Source organism: Lygodium microphyllum, chromosome 28 (genome assembly GCF_053477565.2).
Source record: "Lygodium microphyllum isolate KBCC chromosome 28, Lygodium_microphyllum_v1.1.10, whole genome shotgun sequence".
Taxonomy (NCBI): domain Eukaryota; kingdom Viridiplantae; phylum Streptophyta; class Polypodiopsida; order Schizaeales; family Lygodiaceae; genus Lygodium; species Lygodium microphyllum.
This window is the reverse complement of record NC_141162.1, coordinates 97,851,804-97,874,845: the sequence shown is the minus strand read 5'-3', so window position 1 is coordinate 97,874,845 and position 23,042 is coordinate 97,851,804. Positions and strand designations below refer to the sequence as shown.

General features: G+C 47.7%; 1 protein-coding gene across 4 annotated transcripts in view; it reads left to right on the top strand.

The window, feature by feature from the left end:
- The window catches only part of LOC148011785 (uncharacterized), a 227,820-nt gene that overhangs the window by 164,916 nt on the left and 39,862 nt on the right, over positions 1-23,042 (top strand). For all 4 annotated transcript variants that reach the window (XM_087670840.1, XM_087670839.1, XM_087670842.1 and 1 more), the window contains one exon: positions 3,422-3,514. In XM_087670840.1, coding sequence (XP_087526966.1) covers positions 3,422-3,514 — 93 coding nt within the window. The remainder of the gene's footprint in view (positions 1-3,421; positions 3,515-23,042) is intronic.

The window sequence follows — 23,042 nt, the reverse complement described above, 5'->3', positions numbered from 1 at the left end:
GGGCTAGGGGGCAGCCCTGCCGAACTGATCTCTCCAGCCGAAACTCCTCCCCACGCCTACCACCTATGAGAACCCTGCTGGTGGCCGATCTGTAAAGTGTGGAGACCCCGCGAATCCAAGCCTGGGGGAAACCCAACCTCACCATGGTGCCCCTCTAGGAAATCCAAGTCCACCTTGTCATAAGCTTTCTCAATATCCAAGAGTAGTACGGCCAGTCTCTGCCCACTGTGTTGAGCCCACTCTATCGCCTCAAAGAGAGTGAATACATTGTCCAGGATGCTCCTATCCTGGACAAAGCTTGTTTGTGTATCATGGATGATGTCTAGAAGCACGGGGCGTAGTCACCTACCAATCATCTTTGCCAGTGCATTATAGGCCATTGACAATAAGGTGATTGCTCTCCATTGGGAAATCTCCAACCTGTCTCCCCCTTTGGGGAGAAGACTGATAAGGCTTGCCGAAAGATTCCTCGGCATTTGTCCTAATGTGAAGATCTCTTGGAAAGCCATTAGTAGGGGGTCCTTCACCACTTCCCAATAGGTAGTGAACAAGGGCTTAGAAAGTCCATCCTCTCCTGGGCATTTCTGCCCGTCCTGTGTATGGAAAGCTTCCTCTAGTTCCTTCTCTGTGAAGGGGGCTAGGAGGGAGCTTCCCATCTCCTCTGTGACGAGGGACGGGATGTGATCCCAGCCTGCTGTCTACAATGTTGTCCTCTTGCTGAGGCTATCTCCTGCTGGAAGAGGCACCTGTAGTAGTCAGTGGTAGGGGGCTAGGAGGGAGCGTCCCATCTCCTTTGTGACGAGGGATGGGATGTGATCCCAGACCTGCTGTCTACAACGTTGTCCTCTAACTGAGGCTATCTCCTATTGGAAGAGGCACGTGTAGTAGTCGGTGGCAATCTCCATCACCTCATCCGGGCTAGAAGGAGTCCTCCCATACTGATACCGAAGGCTGCGTATCTGCTCTCCTGCATGCATCCCACTCTCTAGTCTAAATCTGCTCTATTTGTCTCGTCACCTCCTCCCTCCTATAGATCGAGTTAGGGTTCGGATAGGATCGTGTGTCTAGGGCAGATGCTGGGGAATCGTGTCCGGAGAGCCGGCAATGATCGGACAACGTGGTGCCAGCCAACTGCTCAATCTGGCCTCCATGAGAGCCTCCCCACTCTTCCACAAAAAACCGGTCCAACCGCTCCAGCAGGCCTCCACCTAACCGCCTCTATCCCCAAGAGAAGTCCAACGACCTCTCTCTCTTGTGGAAGGCAGGGTCTTTCCAGGCATTGCGTGCTCCTATTGCCGGTAGAAAGACCTCTCATGCCTCCTGCTCCTCCCTAGCCATGCTCTGGTAGTTTCTGCCTCTGCCCTACTAGTCCTCCAAAGCCTCTAGATTGTTGAAGTCTCCTCCAACGATCGAGGAGTCCACCTCTGGGAGTCCATCCGCGATCTCCACCCAGAACCTGCTGCGTGCCCTAACCTCCGTAGGGGCATAGACATTGAGGACTCCAATAGGGATAGTACATGTCTAGTTGTGTGGTTGAATGATACTCGTATATCTAGTTCCTCCTAGTCAAGATTGGTGGAGATTATTGATCTTGCTACTTCAAGATATATTTTAGCTAATCTATAAGAGTGGTATAAAGAGACTTACCTCTTATCTTCATTTCCATAGAGTGGTTAACCCTCAACATGCTGCTGTAGTCAATCAATATATGGCATCGATTAACCATTTTCTAGTATACAATAGATTGCTAGGCATGATGGGGTGATAGGGTTGCCCAAACTCAAACTATATTCATCTCAAGCTAAATCTAGGGATGAAACATGGAACTCTATCCACTACTCTTCAATATTCTTTATCTTGTCTATATGGAATTTTCTTTCAAAGAAAAGAATATTCTATCGATAATACTCAAGAAGATCTTCCCTAAGGTGCCGTAAATTACAAAGTACAAAATAAGCCTTGTAAAAGTCTAACTACAAGGGAGGTGAGTAAACAACCAATCTAGGAGGTTGTAATGCCACACCATGGGTGACTCAAAGTGAAAGAAGATGCTAGAGTCCATAGTAGGAATAAAAACATCCTTCCCGTGATATGCTCAAGGGTCATTTTTCTAGTCTTTCCCATCTCCCACAAGGATTTGAGTGTGTTTTACTATCTTTGTCTAGATTCTAGAGAGTCTTTGTAGTAGACATGTTTTGCAAATCAATGGCATGATTGCACCTCATGGTCTAAATGAACTTAGCATAATGCTAGCATTTCGCAATGCACTTGGCTTGTGGGAATCATGCTCAAATCATGACCAACAATGAGAAAGGAGTGACTCCCTTAAAGATCCTTGTATGCACATGCTAGGCTCCTATCCATGGCCCAAGCTATTGGATGGGTATTGAAGGAACCTAACCCATCTTTTTGAGATCAAACATTTGTAAAGTTTGTTGAGTGGCATGCTTTGGTTGAGGCAAAGTTTGATAGAAGTGCAGAGAAGGGAATAAGTGACTATAGTGGTAAATTTTGCCTCAAGACGTTTGAGGAGTTTCATCAAGAGAATGGCACTTGAAGGAAATTTCTTTGATAATATGTCATTGGAGGAGACATATTTAGGTTAGAACCATTAGTTATTGATTCTCGCATTTTCAATTGTGATGTAGAAAAGAAGTGAAAGTTGGACCTTAAGTCCAAGAAATACCGCTTCCAAGATATTTTGGGATTTAGAGATATGCCATATTCTTATCAACAAGGGTTAAGCAAAACTAACTAAGACCTTGACATCATCTCTCGCTTCCACCTTTTCCCATCAACAAGGGTTGAGTGCAACGAGGGTTTGAAACCACTTCCATGATTCCATGACCACACAAATTTCCAAATCATTAGATGGGACCCTAGAGAACAACGAGTTATGGCTACCCATCATCATATATCCTCTTTACTAACATTCATGCATTTGTCAATTATGCCTTGGAGGAGACAAGCTATGGTGTAGTTAATATCCATTGCTTAGGCTTGCTTGATTATGGGTGTGATGTGCATAATGAAGCAAAAGTGTAATGGATGGCTTATGGCCAAGGGTTATGCCTAGTGTAAAGCTTCAAATTGATTAAAGTGAGTTTATTATCTAACCTTTCAACCTCATATCTAGATCATTTAAGCATGTGACCAAGGGCTACAAACCTTGTAAAGCCTTGAAACATTTTAGTGGAAGTTAATGGTCTATTTTGCTGACTAATGCAAGATAATCTTTCTTGGAGATTAACATTTTTAGATTGTTTTGGTTTACTAGCACATAAATTCTGAAGCTATTATCTTACAAAGTAGTACAATGATTATTTTCATGCCTTGAATGTTTTTGTAGCTCATATTATATTTTGTCATAGAATCAAAATGCAAGACAAATGACTCAATGCATGTTTGAAATATTTTGTAGGATCGACAATTTATTTTTCGAGAATTTGTGGAGGGGTTGATAAAAATCTCCAAGAGAAAATTTGAGAATGTCATTTGTTCTCCTGATGTTAAGGTAAATCGCATGCCTACCTTTGCATGTTTGTAGGTCTTAAATCAAGAATTTTAAAAGTAGTTATAAGAAGATTGTAACTTTAAGCTAGAATGTCGACTAGCATACCAACATTAAGACAATCTATCTACAAAATGAAAGGTCCCAATAATCCATAAAGCTGAAATTTAATTATAAACTAACTAAATGCTAGCAAAAAGCCCCTCAAGAGATACATCCCAGGTTAGGTTCCACTTGGTGGAGCAATTGAGACACACCCCTCCATACCAATTGTGCTACCTCACATGACCATGGATAGTGTTTCATAGTCTCTATGCACTGCAATGGGCAATGTTGGAAAACTCCTCTAAAGAATTACTCATGTACAAATAATAAACATAGTTGTACAACGAAGCATAGACTAATAAAAGAATTTAGTAGGGTTAGGGTAACTCAGAGACACTGAAAATGAATGAATGAATAATGAATAAATACAATGTTCAATGCAATAAACACATTATGAAAAATGAATGTTGACTCTCAAACTTCCATGTCTCTAGGAGGGGCAGAGAATATGGGTTGGAGAGTGTGTCCTACTCTAATAGACCCCAAAATGCTGGATGAAGTGCAGGTGATCAATGATCAGTGCTGGACGAAGCAAGACAGCATAAACAATATGCAGCGCGCAAGAAATAGTTTGAAGTGTAGGTGACAGCTGCTGCAGCAAAACACACTTGTTCTGATGATGTGCCAGACTGTATGACCAGGCTGATCAGTAAATGTAGGCACAATTGATGATGTGAACAGCTTGCGACAGCAAATCAGGGGGTAAACACAAGCTGGAAAAACAATGGTAAATGCACGCTGTCAAACGATGAAAACAGGCTGAAATCAATCGTCAACAGGGAGAGAGGGGCTGGAAGAAAGTGCCAGCTATGGACAGCAGTAAGTAGCAGCTCAGACTAAGATATCCTCCATAGATGAGATGTGGATAGCAGAGACAAGAGCCAACAATCTAGAGATAGAAGTAGGGCTGAGTTGTAGGCAGCAGCCTGTCTATTTATAGAAGTGTGGATCCTTTCAAATTAGGGTTCAGCATATGGAACATAGGCACTCTCTAGACATGTGCACCATTTAAAGAAACTTTGGTAATAGTTAAGTTTTGGGATTGTGATCTCAGATTTGACTAAGTCATATCATTGTGAAATGGACCACATGGTAAATCTAACATCTCAATATATTAAATAGAGACAACATTATGAAACATAAAATAATTGAATAAGTTAACAAATTTACAAAGAGCAAGAAAAAACACACAATAGGGCTTGACCTTCCCCCACGATAAAAGCCATGGTTTGGCATCCTATATTATGGAATATTGATTACATAGCTATTTACATTCATATCATATGTCTAATTAGCTTGCTATAGTGGATGCAAAAAAAAATTTGTGTGCCGAATCATGATGTTTTGACATCACCTTCGTTTCTAGAATGTGCCAAAACTCCCAAAACGACTTTGAAAGCTCTAAATTTCGACTCCAAATAAGAAAGAAACAACAAAACTAAGTTTTTACCCTATTCTCTTGTTTTGCATGTAATCCTGTTACTTTTGCAAAGAAAACTAGGAAAGCTTTCTAAAAATTAACCACGTAAAGAAAATAGCAAAGCTTGTTTAGATAAAAGTATGTCTTAAATCTAATACTTTAATATTATTTATACTAAAGAGATTAAATTAAATTAACTAATAATATTAAAGATCAATGATTTGGTTAAAATTATCACTAAAAAAGATTAACCTTGTATTTCACAAATAAACTAACAATAATATCATCTAAATACATATTATCATACATTACATTTACTATATAGATTCACCTAAAGATGATTTAAATAATACTAAATAATTCTTCATTATTTTTATCATAGTAAAGAATAAGGATTACTTAGCGAGGTGGAGTAATAAGCAAAGCGCTCATGCCCGTCACGTTGCGAGCTCCCCCTGTCACGTCTGATCGTGCCTGCCCAGGTCATTCGCGCCGCCACGTCAGCTAGCCTCCCCACACCACAATGGCTCGCGACTGTCTGGCGCCCCACCTATCTGTCTATCCCCCGCGCCCCGACAGTTCGCCCCACCCTCCCCCCAATGGATTCAGCCGCCTGTCTCTGCCTATACCCCACCCGCGCCCCTCGCCGCCTGTCTCCGCCCGCTCTGTTGTCCCCACCTGCCCTGCTGTCCCCCCTCCCCGGCGTGCTGCCTCTATCCGCGATCGTGGTTCTGTCCGTGGTGTCCAACAAACCCCCCCCCCCCCCCCCCCCGCCCCCAACTACCCAAAACAACAGCCTCCCCTCCCCGCCCTCCCCCCCTCCCCCCCGGCATTGTTCCCCTACAGCAACCTTCCCCCTCAGGTAGCACCGTGACGTGATTGGTAGTTTTCTCAGAAGGGTCGCACAATCGAAACCTCTCGTCAGATGCCGACACACTCAGTGATTGCCCCCCAATCAAACACCTTGCGTGTCGTCCTCTCTGAGGAGCATCTCTTAGCCGTTCGAGCTAAGGAGCTGGAGCTAAAGGAAACAACGATTTATGGTCAGGTAGTAGGACATTCCCTAGCTAGGGCGCCTAGCTTAGGGACTGGCTTCACTCCATGTTGCACATCGGTACAACGCAGATCACGGAGGCGGTCCTAATGGGCCAAGGGATCTTCATGGTTAGGCTGAGTGGCAGACACAGCCTACGAGTTACTTGCCATTTCACCATACCAAGAAGGGGGTCATATACATGGTCCCTTGGTACAGTGGCTTTACTATGGAGCCATTTGCACTTCGCAATAAGTTTCTTCGGCACCCGGTCACCCTTCTTTTCCCTGGCCTGGGGATAAAGTATTGCCAGTTGATAGAAGACTTTGGACGGCTCTTTGGCACTGTCCTTCCCGCGTCTTTCGCGAATATAGTGACAGCAGCAGGAGTCCCAAATGTATGGGTGGCAGTGAAAGAGGTCAAGAATATCCCACAGTTCCTAGAGATTGAGACGGGCGGCCACTCCTTTAGGCATTAGGTCATTGTGACGGGGCAGCCAGAGTAGTGCTTGCGTTGCCATGACTTTGGGCATTAGGCAATAGTATGTATGTGTTTCGTAGCCAAGGCGGCTTTGCCGGTGGGCGAGCGACGCCCCCTCCGCAGAGCACTCCACAACCCCCCCTGCTCACCCCACCTAGCAGGACCGTAGCCCCCCACATCCAGCACCCGCGCCACAAACTACCTGACCTGAGATCCCCCCCACACCCACCATGCACCTCCATCCATCCCACCATCCCTCGATCCTCCTTCCCCCCACAACCTTCCCTACCGAGCAACCCCCCTAATCCGCACGAATAGAGGTGGTCCCCTCCCAAACCCAAACCCCCTCCTTCCACAGGAGGTGATGAGCACACACATCTACATGCTTCTCGCACTAGTACTCTTCCCCCTCCTATACAGCCACCAACTCATCCGCCCTTGTTGCCTGTCACACTTTCCCGAGACAAGCACAACTGTTGCCATAGGAGTTCTTCCACAGTGGCCTATGGTCCTACCAGAGAGTTGCCGAGCACGGAGAGCTTCCGCTACCTCTGGAGGTGGGGATCTTTGTGGTTCGTAAGTCAGGGAGGGGCAAGGTCCATCTACTAGTACCACCAAATGGACCAAACTATGCCTTTTGTGTTCAGTCCTCTCACTGAGGGGAGTAGATGACTACACAGATAGAGGAAGAGTTGAAGAGTCAGGTGGCGGACCACATCTCCCAGTGGATGGGAGAAGAAGGACTAGCACTGTTTGCCCCGCAGTGGCCTGGTTGCATGATGGGCATTAACTGGTGGGCTGGTGCCGAGGTCCCACACTTGAGCATTATCTTTTGAGCCCCTCCACAGTGGAGAGCTCCGAGGGATGTGATCGAGTGACTCCCAGCACAAGCGGCCCATTTCTACCAGTGTACAGAGTCACAACTCTCAGCATGGCTGATAGATGCATTGATAATACCACCTAGAGCATCTATCACCCCTATGGTTCAGCCGAGGGCCACCATGGGGGACTGGAATTCGCCGTCCAGACCGGCGGCAAAGCGTACTTACATGCCTCATAGCTTCTCCTCCTCATCAGCAACCTCCACACCGAACAGACTTGGTCAGTCACAGGTTTCCCCATAAGCTTACACCTTGCATCCTGGAATGTGAATAGTCTCCACTACAGTGGGGCACGTGGTTCCAGGAAGTTGATTGTTCTACAGGAGCTGCAGCCTGCCCTTGCCAGAGGGATCGACATCCTACTTGTACAGGAGCACAAGCTGACCCCCACCCAGGCCTAGCAGGAAGGTACTTCTAGGGAGCTCGCACACTTATTGGGAGCACGCCATAGGTACCCACGGCAGGAGTGGAGGCATATGCACCTCTATTGGGCCAAGTCTCACCGCCTGTGTACAAGACCATGGGATGATAGTGGCAGGGAGGGTTCTATGGATCTGATTGGATGTTGGGGACTCGTGCCTTGGAGTCCTCAATGTCTATGCCCCTACGGAGATTAGGGCATGCAGCAGGTTCTAGGTGGAGATCCGAGGACGGACTCCTTGAGGTGGACTCCTAGATCGTTGGAGGAGACTTCAACGACCTAGAGGCTTTGAAGGACCAACAGGGTAGAGGCAGAAACTACCACGGCATGGCTGGGGAGGAGCAGGAGGCATGGGAGGTATTTCTGCTAGCAGTAGGAGCACACGATGCGTGGAGAGACCTTGCCTTCTAGAGGAGGGAGAGGTCGTTGGACTTCTCTTGGGGATACGGACAGCTAGGTGCTTGGAGCGGTTGGATAGGTTCCAGATTGAGCAGTTGGTAGGCACCAAGTTGTCTGGGTTCTCCTGACACTTGATCCCCCACTACCTGCTCTACACACACGATCCTGTCAGATCCCTGACTCAATCTATAGGAGGGAGGAGGTGACAAGATAGATAGAGCACATTTGGACTAGAGAGTGGGATAGGAGGAACAGGATAGCAGAGGAGGTTGCAGAGGTCCTAGCCGAGTCGAGCAGAACCTACCAAGAGGCAGCCATACAGGCCATGTAGCAGAGCCGGGAGGAGGAGAGAGAACTCCGGCGGGACCTAGCAACCACACAAAGATTATTATAGAAGGCACCAGGGAATCCCATTCTTCATGCACAGAAGATGCGCGCACGAGCAGCCATTGCTAGCCTAGAGGACGGGCGCTCGGAGTTCTCCTTCCAAACCTCAGCAGCCTTTTGGACGCAAAAGGGAGACACGATATGCAGGGAGTTCTTCCAGGTGCACCCACCTCGCACTGCGGGAGAGCAAATACACAGCCTTCGGGATCAGTATGGGAGGACTCATTCTAGCCTAGAGGAGGTAATGGAGATTGCCACCGACTATTACACGCACATGTTCCAGTAGGAGAGAGCTTCAGCTAGAGGACAGAGATGTAGACAGCAGGTCTGGGATCACATCCCATCCCTCGTCACAGAGAAGATGAGACGCTCCCTTTTAGCCCCCTTCACAGAGAAGGAACTAGAGAGGCTTTCCATACACAGGATGGGCGGAAATGCCCGGGAAGAGGATGGCCCCTCTAATGGCCTTCTAGGAGATTTTCACTTCAGGATAGATACCAAGGAGTCTTTTTGCAGGCCTTATCAGTCTTCTTCCCAAAGGGGGAGACCGGTTGGAGCTTTCCTAGTGGAGAGTGATTACCTTATTGCCAGTGGCCTATAAGGCACTGGCAAACATCATTGGTAGGCGACTTTGCCCCATGCTTCCAGACATCATCCATGACACACAGACAAGCTTTTTCCAAGATAGGAGCATACTTGACAATGTATTTACCTTCTTTGAAGCAACAGAGTGGGCTCAGCACAATGGGCAAAGACTGGCAGTACTACTATTGGACTTTGAGAAAGCCTACGACAGGGTGGACTGGGATTTCCTAGAGGGTGCCATGGTGAAGTTAGGATTTCCCCACGCTTGGATTCGCGGGGTCTCCGGCCTATACAGATCAGCCACTAGCAGGGTTCTCATAGGGGGAAGGCGAGGGAGGGAGGTCCCGGCTGGAGAGATCGGTCCGACAGGGCTGCCCCCTGGCCCCATACCTGTTCCTACTCTTTGTAGAGGTGATGTCTCACATCCTCAGGTCACATGTGAGCGGATTACGCAGCCTCCGACTTCTAGTGAGAGAGAAGACTGAGTTGTTAGATTCAGAGTATGTAGATGATACTGCACTCTACATAGAGGACGATGAGTTGATGCTAGAGAGAGTGAGGTTGGATCTTGACGTGTTCTGTTCTGCAGCGGGAGAGAAAATCAGCTCGCGAAAGTCGGTTGGTTTCCTCACAAACCCGGACTTTAGCATGGAGTGGGGCATCCAGTTGGGATTTAGATGGGTGAGCAGAGGACAGACCGCCGGTACCTACAGTTGGGACTCGACATCACTCCTGCCCAGCAGTTTCTTCCTGTCCTTGATTCTATTCAGAGGAAACTATCCTACTGGAGCACGGCTCGCCTCTCTCACTAGCCGGCCAAGCCCTAGCAGTTAACCAGGTCCTCCTAGCAACGGCCGAATCATCACGTCAGCCCAAATTATATTTCCTACGCAACTTACTCCGCGTGTAGCAGGGCCTCCATAAGGCCCTAATCTAGAGCCCCTCAGGCTGCCACGACTAGATAGACCGTCAGTCGGTGATTTGGAACCCCCAAGTCAAAGATCGGGTTAGGGCACAGATTGATGAGCGCCCCCACATCCAGTGGGCTGGTTGGGAGGCCGGCCCGCCGGCTAGTACCATCAGGACATGGCTGGAGGTGTACAGGATGGCAGACAAGGAGGTGCTACAGTGAGTATCAAGATGCTAGAGAGGAGTGGAGTTGAGGAGAAGAGAGATAGACGCAGCAGTATCTTCGGAGTGGCTTGCTCCCCCTGATACGAGAGCCGATAGAGCCTGGGGAGGTATGGGCCAACAGCCAGACCCCCATGTGCCAAAAGCCAAAGAAAATATGACACCCTCCTCGGCCTCCAGCTGTCCTGCAGAGGCAATGCCAAAAGGTCCAACGGAAAGCATCCATGATGTTATACTCCACCCAGTATTTGCTGCATGAAGGCGCCTATTCCATGTCTTCTTGCATCAGTACATGTCTACCAATCCAAGTTGTGTACTCCAAGAACCTCAGAGGCTTCTTGGTGACCGCAATGACCGGCCATAGCCACTCTCGAGGATCCCACTCCAACTCATCAAGTGGCTTGCTCTTCCATATCCAAAGGTGCCACTCCCGAAACTCCTCCTAGGGCACACATAACGGTCTAGTCGCCAGGTCTTCCCCTAGAGTGCGATCACATGAATCCTTCTCCACGAAAGGACAAGAATCTCCTCATCCTGTTGTTCATTGTCAAGAGCCAGACGCCCCTCATCCTGCATGGTAAAGAAAGTCCCGCAGGGGGCACCACCCACTCTACTTGCCACCTGTAAGGGGATACCTGCCAGTGAGAATCTAGCAGCCCACACCTCCCCAAGCTCCATCATCTCTTGGATCGGGGGATCTAGCAACTCCTAAGGGATCACTGAGTCAATCTCCCTCCTCCTCACCTCAACATCTCGTTGATATCTTAATGCTCGCTGCAACACCTCTTGATCCGCCATCGTGTACACCTCCCTCCACATCCTGATAGTACGAGCAGGGCCAACCTCCCAGCCAGCCCACTAGATATGGGATTGCTCACCTATGTGTATCCCGTCCTGATCTTTGACGACTTGGGGTTGCAGACCACCGACTAGTGGTCTATCTCCTTGTAGCATCCTAGGGGCCTTGTGAAGCCACACTCAAAATAAACTGCAGAGAAAGAAAGATCTGGGTGGCATGATCTAGGCAGCTGTGAATGTCCATCCCAAGGATGGCCTCCAACCCCCACCAAGCCTCGATCTACACTCCTGGAGACCCTCTTGCAAAAGGACCTTCCAGGTCTACCCATCTAGTGTGAGACCATGGACCACTAGCTTACCCAAAAGGACCAAGCTCTAAAACTTTGGGTCAATGATCCCAAGCCCTCCCTCAGACTGCGATGCCAGATGATGGTCACCCACGCCACCTTAGCCCACGAGTCCTTGGAACCATCTGAGCCAATTTAGAGCGAAATTCCACACTAGGCGGTGAAGCTGAACCACACAAGACGAGGAGAAACACCAACAAGAGGCGATATACCAAGCCGTTGCTAGGACCTAGTTGACCACCAGGGCTCGGCCCACTAAAGAAAGACGGACACTGCTCTAGTAGGTCAGCTTTTGCCTAATAGAGTCGAGAACTGGAAGAAACTGTTGGGCAAGAGTGATGTCGAGCCCCACCTGGTGTTGAGCTAAAATATTCATTACGTGATAATTAGCCTCTTAAATAACCCCAAAACACACTAAAAATGCTCTTTTAGTGTAAAAACCCTAAAACGGGAAGCAGTTCGAGAGAGTTCAGTGGAAACCCTAAAATGGGGAGCGGTTCCAGAGAGTTTAGTGGAAACTCTAATTTTTGGGCCGCCCTTACACATCTATAAATAGACAAGCTGCCCCCATTCAGCCATTATCTTTGTTTGCAGGTTACACGAGCCCACACACCCTCTGCTGCTGTTTGCGCCCAGTTTCCAGCTTGCAGTACGCCTCCATCTGCTGTCCAGCCATCATGGACTGTACCCACATTATCTTCAGCCTATCCATTGCTGTAGGTGATAGCTCTCAGCTTCTAGCAACTACTCCAGACTGTCCTAGACTGCTGTTCAGCCTGCTGTCCATCATCTCCAGGGTCAGCCAGCCTGCGTTTTCAGCATTGCAGGCCCTGACACTCTCAGACACTGTTTCAGCCTGCTGTTTACAGCAGACTGTGCACAGTTTCCAGCCTCTGATCGGTGGTACACTGCTGCATTTACCAGTTTCCAGCCTCCAAACTACTGCGTTTTGGTGACTAGCCTGCTGCCATTCACTATTCAGCACTCCTACACTCCGACTGGTGGTCACAAACTTGGGATCCGTCTTCAGTGGACGTCACACTCCGACATTGCTCTACCCTTGAGCACACTTTAGACTCTTACATTCATTTACAGCATTCATTCACTTCAGAGTTGTGTTCTCTCTCTCCCTTCTTGTGTTTGTGTTTGAGTTTTGAGTTTTGCGTTTAGGGTTTGATTTTTTCCCTCTGTGTCTGTGTCTGTCTCTTTGTGTTTCTGTTGTGGTCGCCTCCAGGGTCAGCCAGCCTGCGTTTTCAGCATTGCAGGCCCTGACACTCTCAAACACTGTTTCAACCTGCTGTTTACAGCAGACTGTGCACAATTTTCAGCCTTTGATCAGTGGTACACTGCTGCATTTACCAGTTTCCAGTCTCCAGACTGCTGCGTTTTGGTGACCAGCCTGCTGCCATTCACTATTCAGCACTTCTACACTCCGATTGGTGGTCATAGACTTGGGATCTGTCTTCGGTGGGCGTCACACTCCGACATTGCTCTGCCCTTGAGTACACTGTACACTCTTACATTCATTTACAACATTCATTCACTTCAGAGTTGTGTTCTCTCTCTCCCTTCTTCTATTTGTGTTTGAGTTTTGAGTTTTGCATTTAGGGTTTGAGTTTTTGAGTTTTGCGTTTAGGGTTTGAGTTTTGCCCTCTGTGTCTGTGTCTGTCTCTGTGTTTCTGTCGTGGTCGTACACTCGGTGTGTCCTCAGTGAAAACCCTAGTAGTTTCCTTCACATGGTATCAGAGCTGATGCTCTTGTAAAAGAGTATCCTGCGGATATTGTGGAGAGCTAGTCTTTGTGCGAGGCACACAATACGACTCGTAACCGAATCACAATGTGCATACACCTTCTTCTCCAGTTCCTATGATGTCTTATCAGGCTTCTCCATCATTGGAGGCCCTGAGACCGCATTATGGACTCGATGAGGAGGACCACACTCCACCTTCACCAGATTTCACTAACATGACAGAGGAGGACTTTGAGGAGTACTATCGTAACAAGTATGGTGATGTTTACACTCCTACCAGTTTTGCTACCACATCTGGACCGGTTGGTGAGGCTGGCCACCTCTCCGATCATGGAGGACATACGGCATTCAAAACGTCTGGTGATCCATCTTTATCATCTCAGCTAGGTCCAATCTCAGGTTTGTATAATTCTTTTGTGTTGCATGAATCAAAACCCTTGTTTGTTTCTTCTTTTGAGGTACAGGATCCAGATGGCTTTGCATATGTGAACTTCAATAGAGGGGGCTCACGAAGCAGATGAAATTCAGGTACATCTACAGCTTCTGTTTCATTTGAGTATATCACACACACTTCTCACTTCCCTCCCATCCCACCTCTTCTATATCACACCTCTCATCATCTTTCCAAAACCTTGGATTACACTCCACATCTGCATCACATACCCTAGGGCATTGGATCTTCCATCTCCGCTCCTAGCACCTTTTCCTTCTCTACCCCATTCTCTACCTCTTTGCACAATGGTACTTCATTAGGGGGAATGCCACCCTTTAACACATTTCCTCTCACCTTTCAGCACATGAGCACACCCATAACTCGTGGGACGACTGTGATGGGCATCCCTCTCCCTATCCCCAGCTTCACATCTCCCATGATCACTCATACGCATAGGTTTCCATCCTCAACTTATGGTGCGTCTTCATACTCTCCTTGGGTTACACCTACGCAGGAATTCCCATCTTCTGCTCACCGACCACTCATACGTACGGGTTTCTATCCTCAACTTATGGTGCATCTTCACACTCTCCTTGGCTTACACCTACGCAGGGATTCCCATCTTCTGCTCACTATGTTCACGTCCCACCACCTTGGATTCCTCATATGGCTACCATGCCCATGCCTAGTCAACCCATCCCTACCTATGTATCCACCTTGCACACTATACGTATGCCTGGTGGGCACTGTGGGGCCCATTTCCAAGTGTACTCCACTCCCTCATCCTACCCACACTACACTTTTTCACACTATCCATCTCTGAGCACTACCACTCTTGTTGCAATGGCCAAGAATGCCTTCATGGATAAGACACATTTTAACGGGTCAAATTTCACCCCTTGGTCTAATTTCATGTAACAAGTGCTTGATTCTCAGGGTCTTTGGGACCTCATCATTGGTCTAGAGCCTATACCGAACCCTCGACTAGCTCACCCTGATTACATCCGTCAATAAAGAGCCTACAATGCCACAACTAATGTTGAGCTGATGCAAGGATTGCTTCCTGAGTTTCACTCTCAGTTGCAGCAATTCTCGCTCGCGTCAGAGCGATGGAGTCACCTTCTCGACCACTATGCGGCTCGTGATTGTACTCGGCGCATCAATTTTGACTTTGAGCTTTAAGAGTTCTCTATTAAGAAAGGGGATGATCTGAAAGTCAAGCTGACTAAATATAGGCAGTTATTTGCCGAGTTCGCCACTACTGGCTCTCCAAAGTCAGATGACGATCAAGTTACATTCTTCTTGAATAAGTTGTCCGATAAGTACTTCAATTTCATTCAACACATCATCTCCCAACCTAGATTGCCAACCTTCTACGAGTTTGAGTGCCAGTTCTTGCGTTACGCGAGGCTGTATGATCAAGTCCACAAAAAATCCTCATCATAGCCTTATTCAGAGCAGAGGGGCTTGGTTGCCTCTTCTTCGGGAGGGACAACCACTAGTAGCAAGAACTCGCTAGATGCGAAGGCAAGCCAATCAAAGGGTGACTTCTTTTCCTCAGATGGAACCAAAGAATCTCAACCTATCTGGCAGCAACTCCCTAAGAAAAACCAGTTTTGCACACATTGCCAGAGAACAGGCCATGTGGACTAGGAGTGTCGCTCCAAGGCCCAAGGTCTTCCACCTAAAAAGCCTCTGCAGACCGTTGCAATTGCACAGTCCAGTGGGGCTATGCCTTTCGCTCCTGCTTCGTCTGCTCCTTCAGCACCCGCCGTTGCTGCTAGACATGTGGCTCGAGTATAGCCTCAATAGCCCATCTCTTTCACTACCCCTGAGGGACTGGCTGATTGGTCTGCAAGTTCCAATCCCATTGCAGTTCATGCATCTATCTCACCTTCCTCCCCACCTCGTCAAGCGTTCCCTTGGCAGAGCCCTGCTACTGGACATACGCGATGGTAGCCACCTTCTTCGACTCGCATGCCTCTAGGTCCTTTCGGATACCCTAGGTTAGTCTAGCATTCATTTTTCACACTCTTAGAGTTGGACCCATAGGATTCATTATCCTTGGTTTTTTCATTTTTTTGTCTTCCGTTGCATTTACTCACACACATACACATTCATTGCATTTATTTTGAGTTAGATTTTCTTTCTGTTTTGTTTTGCTTTGGAGCATCTCACCACTAACCTTTGTGTTTACAGATTCTCACCTCTTTTGCAGGGTTTTGTCTTTCAGTGTAGGACTAACTTGCAGATTGCTTTGGTCCTCCCTGGGCTAGAGATGTGGAGATGCGTACCGTTTCAGACTTGCGTTTCATCATCCTAGGAGTGCTTGCTCCTTTTCCAGCATGGCGGTTTCCCCTTCCTAGGTGGATCGTGCAGCATCTCTCTCGATGCTATCATGGCGGTAACTTTTCCCTTGCTCTTCTAGTGGGGTGCTTCATCCACTTCATCTTCTTTTATTTCTTATGGTTCTCGACACTATATGAAGACCGACATCAGGCTCCTCTTCCTTCTTCGGCATCTACATCCAAGTTGAGAGGGGGTTTCTACCCTTCTTGGTATTCTACAGGCTTTAGTACTTTGTCTTCGACATCGGCTTCTTCCCCTTATACCTTACCCTTTGCATTGCATGATTACATCATCCTTGTACTAGGGCGCTTGGGCAAGTGAACAATTTTTCCACGAGGGACACTGTCCAAGTGGCACCTGCTGCATGAGCATTCTTCAGCATGTAATATACTTTGCATCTCATTGTGCAGAGCACCACTTGCGCGGATCCTAAGTTGTTTCCACCCACGGTTGTTGTTACCACATCACCGTCCTTCTTCATCACATGGATATCTTATCACCTATTTTTTCTCATCATCGACACCCTGAATAGATGGGTTAGCTTGTATTGTTTTGTGATGTGTTGGGTGTACCGTCCCTACTCTCATCTTCTGGGTCACTTTTACTCAATCGGTTGCATCCCATCAAATTTACTTCACTTATTCAAAAAAAAAAGAAAATCATGTAGTTTCATCCGCCTTTATAGAGCTTGGTAGGCCATTGGGCAGCCGACGTGCACCCTTTGTCCGATGCCCTGTCCTCTCTAGGGTGACTACTTGGATTCCCTTGGTAAGATAACCATTGCCTCTGTAGTCTTGGTAGGCCACTGGGCAATCGACATGCACCCTTTGTCCAATGCCTTGCGTGCTTTGGGGTGGGACGCCTTGGGGTACATAAACATCACAATGGCTGGCCTAACCTTTCAGCTCAGTTTTGGGCCTAAGAGGGGGTATTGAGCTAAAATATGCATTACTTGCCGATTAGCCTCTTGAACTGCCCCAAAACACACTAAAAATGCTCTTTTAGAGTAAAACCCTAAAACGGAGAGTAGTTCGAGAGAGTTCAGTTGAAACCCTAAAACAGGGAGCAGTTCGAGAGAGTTCAATGGAAACCCTAAAACGGGGAGCGGTTCGAGAGAGTTTAGTGGAAACCCTAATTTTTGGGCCGCCCTTCCACATCTATAGATAGACAAGCTGCCCCCATTCAGCCATCATCCTTGTTTGCAGATTACACCATTCCACACACCATCTGCTGTTATTGGCGCCCAGTTTCCAGCCTGCAACCCGCCTCCATCTGGTGTCCAGCCATCATCGACTGCAGCCACATTATCTTCAGCCTGTTCATTGTTGTAGGTGACAGCTCTCAGCTGCTGGCGAGTGCTCTAGATTGTCCCAGACTGCTGTTTAACCTGGTGTCCATCATCTCCAGGATCAGCCAGCCTGCGTTTTCAGCATTGTAGGCCCTGACACTCTGAGACACTATTTCAGCCAGCTGTTTATAGCAGAGTATGCACAGTTTCCAGCCTTTGATCGATGGTACAGCGCTGCGTTTACCAATTTCCAGCCTCTAGACTGCTGCGTTTTGATGACCAGCCTGCTGCCACTCACTATTCAACACTCCTACACTCCGACTGGTGGCCACAAACTTGGGATCCATCTTCGGTGGACGTCACACTCCGACATTGCTGTGCCCTTGAGCACACTTTACACTCTTACATTCATTTACAACATTCATTCACTTGAGAGTTGTGTTCTCTCTCTCCCTTCTTCTATTTGTGTTTGAGTTTTGAGTTTTGCGTTTGGGGTTTGAGTTTTGCCCTCTGTGTCTGTGTCTGTCTCTTTGTGTTTCTGTCATGGTCATACACTCTATGTGTCCTCAGTGCAAACCCTAGCAGTTTCCTTCACACCTAGAACCCTACATATTGGACGGTGTGTCCCCTGCACACCCATCTGAACCCCAAGTGGGCACCCCACTTAATGTTGGAGTTCGGATCTGTAAGAGAACCAACTGACTTTCGCCAGTTGATTTTCGCTTCAGCTGCAATGAAAAATACATTCAAAGCTAGTCTCACTCTCTCCAACATCAACTTATCATCCTCTACATAAAGAGTGGTATCATCTGCATACTCTGAGTCCAGCAGCTCGCTCTCCTCCCTCACACCGAAAGTTTTAGGATACATAGCCCACTCACTCATGAGCGGAGGAAATAGGGCATCGCATCCACAAAGAGTAGCAACAGATATGGGGCAAGAGAGTAGCCTTTCCGGATAGATCTCTCTAGCCAAATCTTCTACCCTCTCCTATCACCAATGAGAACCCTGCTAGTGGCCGATCTATAAACTGCCGAAACCCCGCAGATCTATACTTGGGGAAAACCTAGCCTCGCCATGGTGCCCATTAAGAAGTCCCACTCAACCCTGTCATAGGCCTTCTCGAAGTCCAAGAGGAGTACTGTCAATCCCTAACCACTGTGCTGAGCCTACTCGGTCACCTTGAAAAAAGTGAAGGCATTGTCTAGGAGGCTGCTATCCTAGACAAAACTTGTTTGGGTGTCATGAATGATGTCTGGAAGCAGGGGGCGAAGCGGAATCCCGATCATCTTGGCTAGGGCCTTATAGGCCACTGACAACAAGGGGATTGGTCTCCACTGGGATAGCTCCAACTGATCTCCCCCTTTGGGGAGGAGACTAACAAGACTAGCCGATAAACTCCCTGGCATCCGTCTTGAGCCGAGTCCTGAGCTGAAAATCTCCTAAAAGGCCATTAGTAGGGGGTCCTTCACCACCTCCTAGCAGGTAGTGAAGAAGGCCTTAGAAAGATCTACTGGGCATTTCTGCCCGTCCTGTGCATTGAAGGCCTCAGCTACCTCCTTCTCTATGAAGGGGTCTAGGAGGGAGCGTCTCATCTCCTTTGTGACCCAAGGACAGAATGCAATCCCAAACCTGCTGTCTACATCGTTGTACTCTGGCTTTGAGACTGCCACCTACTGAAAAAGCTGTCTGTAGAGTCTGTGGCAATCTCCAACACCTCATCTAGGCTAGAGCGAATCCTCCCATGCTAATCACGGAGACTGCGAATCTGGTCTCCTGAGGTGCGAGGCTGATGCACCTAAAAAAATTCCCTATACATCGTGGCCCCCTTCCACGCCCAAAAAGTTACTGAGGTATGGAAGGAGAACTCAGAGTGCCTGGCCTCAAGGCCGGTGAGGGCTGCCCGTGTGTGCACCTCCTGTGTGTGTACACATGTACTAGGCGAGGATTGGGGGCGTTGATTAACGGGGGAGAAGTGGAGAAGAGAACTAGTAAGGGGTGGTGGGGTGATCAGATGTATGAGGCGGGTGTGAAGGGGGGCGAGTGGCCTCGAAAATGAGAGGTTGTGGAATAGGGTTAGGGGGGGGATCCATGAAGGGGGGAGGGGGGGGGCATGGGGGCTAGGGGATCTCAAGTGGGGGGCCTTAGACACCTTAGTGGGTGGTGGAGGTGGAGGCCTATGATCCTACTGGGTGGGATGAGTGGGGGGGTGGTGCAGGGTATTCTGACGGGGGCCTAACGCCCACCCTCTTGCTATCTGCTACCATGCCTGTGTCTGAGGGGCTGGCTAAGGCTCCCCCTACCGTCTCCGGGGGCATGGGGGCTAGGGGAACTGCGGTGGGGGGGCTTAGATGCCTTAGTGGGTGGTGGGGGTGGAGACCTGTGATCCTACTAGATGGGACGAGTGGGGGGTGCTGCGGGATGTTCTGACAAGGGCTTGTCGCCCGCCCTTTTGCTCTTTGCTGCCGTGGTTGTGACTAAGGGGCTGGCTGAGGCCCCCCATACAGTCCCTCTTTATCGTCGATGGACCCGTGTGATACTGTCAGCATCCATCTATGGTTCTGCTGGCTGAGCTGCCTTAGCTCCAAAATGCATGTAGTCTGTTGCCTGATGCCCAAAGTCATGGCATTACAGGCATTGGCCAAGCTGCCCTGTCACAATAACCTGCTGCCTGAAAGAGTGTCTACCTATGTCAATCTCAAGAAACTTGGGTATGTTCTTTGTATCTTTTACAACCACCTATACCTTTGGAACTCCTGTGATTGTCATTGCATCTGCAGAGGGAGGAAGAACTGTACTGAAAAGCTGTCCTAAGCCCTCCATTAACTAATGATACTCTACCACCAATCGAGGGAATAGAAGGGCGACCGGGTGTCTAGGAAACTTGTTGTGGAGCGTGAACTCCTTCACTGTGAAGCCACTATACCAGGAAACTATGTAAATGACCCCCTTCGTGGAGGCATAAGGTGAGCTATCACTAGCTCGCAGGCTACATCCACGGAGGTGAGTTGAACCATGAAGATCCCCTGACCCATGAGAATTGTCTCTGCAATCTGCGATGTGCCAATGCATAGCGTGGAGTGAAGCCAATCCCGAAGCTAGGCCCTAGACAGAGAGTGTCCTATGACCTATCCATAGATTGTTGTTTCTTTCAGTTCCAGCTCTGTGGCACAGATGGAAAGGAGTTGTTCGTCAGAGAGGACGATACGCAAGGTGTTTGACTGGGGGGCACTCGCAGAATGCTCTCGCGTCTGACTAGAGGTTTCCATTGCATGTCACTGCTAGGGGCTCGCAGAATGCTACGGTTTGACTAGAGGTTTCCATTGCGCGTCATTGCTGGGGGCTACCAATCTAGCTCTTGTGATACCAGGGGGAATGTTGCTATAGACGGAGGGAGCAACGAATGGTAGTGGTATGAACGTGTAGCATAGGATGGAGGCACCGGAGCAAATAGACTGGGGAGGTCTTTCGTGCGTGAGGCAGAGGGCGGAACCGCCACAACAGGTCAAAAGCTACTTAGAATGGTCCCTTCCACAGGCCCAATAAGATTTTACAGCTCGTACAAGGGCAAATTTTATAGCAGTTTTTGCACGAGTAGATGTTTTGATTTTTGGCTTCCTCCAGCTAACTCAAATCTTCCTGGTGTACTTCGAAATGATCTCCTTGTGTTTGCATTTGGCAGGAGAGTAAGGCTGTGAGAGAGTTGTAAGTGGCCTAGGGAAAAGACCATCATCTTCTATCCATTTCTTCTGCAATTTTCTTCTTGAATGTGTCCTTGACCACACACTTGTAAAGAAGTATCAGAGCCGCAGGCAAGGACATGGCTGCCACGTCACACCCTTGGAGATAGTGAGAGCTCATAGGCTTCGTCACAGGAGAAGTGCCTCAAAGACGGGGCACCATGCAGCAGCAGAAGCTTGTTGGCATAGGGAACCGCTAGTGTCATACATTTTACATTGATCACATACATGTCAACTATGGTACCAATTGATCCATACTTGGGAATGCTTGGGAGGATATTGCATGTGATAAAAAACCGAAAAGTGTGTGAGATGGAGAACGAGTATCCCTCATAGGTACATTTGTACCACCTAGATGTGAGAAGATAGATATCCTAAAGATTATGCCTATGTTTAAAGAACCCCTGTGGGGTGATGTTAGATATCACACTAGGTGTGTGAAAAGGAAAATTGAATCGCGTGACAAGTGATGCAACGGAAGAAGTGGGTGGGAAGGGTGGGTTTTAAAAGTTAGATGATAATGAATTAGATGTGAATGCATTAAATTGATTTTCTTATTTTAATGGTTGAAATTTAAATGTGGAAGAAGAGGAGGAAAACTTACAAAAGGATTCATTGATTTTGCTTATACTAATTCTCTTCTGGACTTAGACTATTATAAATAGATTGAAGAATTCCTTCCTCTTCCTGATTTTCACCAAAATCTTGCGAAGATGTAGAAAGAACTCTAGTTGATATAGAATTAAAAACGGCTATACTTGACACATGAGTAAATGGGGAAGAAGAGAAGATAGGCTTCTACTATGATTGGTTTCTCCAATAGGATGGCCAATCCTAAGTGGAGGTTTGTCCTTCCTGCAAAGTCAATAGGTCTATGCACTAAGCCTAAAGGTGCATAGTCAATATGTTACCTTCTAGTTGCTGGTGGGCTTTGTGCATAAGGATCAAATCAATCTCAGCCTGTTAAATCTTGTATGGTCGGAAGATTCCATGGTAGTCTTATGTCTCTCCAATGCTGGAACTTTGTTGAGCAAACTCTGAGGCCCATTGCTGCTCAATTTTGAGCCTAGGATGCTCTGGAGATTGAAATGGTGATGATGTGTTTGAAGTCATCTTCCCTCTAAGAACTTCTTGCTAATGATGAGCTCTCCAATCAAAAGGCTAGGTGTCTTCAATGAATATGTTGCTTTGACACCACATGTAAAGCAATACTCATCTATAACAAACACAATTGTACGACAAAGCATAGATTGATAAAATAACTTAGTAGGGTTAGGGTAACTGAGAGACAATGAACACTGAAGATGATTGAACATATATTGAATAAATACAATGCTCAATGCAGCAAACACACTATGCTAAGTGGCTATAAGATGGGGTAAGAGAACTTGAGCTGAAGAGTGTGTCATACTCTCATGGACCCCAAAATGCAGCAAGTAGCTTTCAAAATGGTCTAGCAGCACCAAACACAAATATGGAAGTGTTTGGTGCCGGACGAAGCTGGACAGCATGAACAGCAGGCAGCATGCGAAAAACAATCCAAAAAGTGTAGCCGACAGCTGCTGCAGAAAAACACAGCTGTTTTGATGACATGGCAGGCTACATGACCAAACTAATCAGTAAACATAGGCAGAGTTGATGACATCAACAGATGACAATAGCCAAATCAAGGGCAAACACGGCTGGAAAGTGAACAATGGCAGTAAATACAAGTTACTGGGTGAAGATTGTCATGCAAAAAACAGTCCAAAAAGTGTAGCCAACAGCTGCTGCAGAAAAACACAGCTGTTTTGATGACATGGCAGGCTATATGACCAGACTAATCAGTAAACGCAGGCAGAATTGATGACATCAGCAGGTGACAATAGCCAAAACGTGGGCTGGAATGTGAATAGTGCGAGTAAATCGAAGTTGCCAAGTGATGACTGCAGATGAAATCAGTCGCCAGCAAGGAGAGAGGGGCTAGCACCAAGCACCAGCTGTG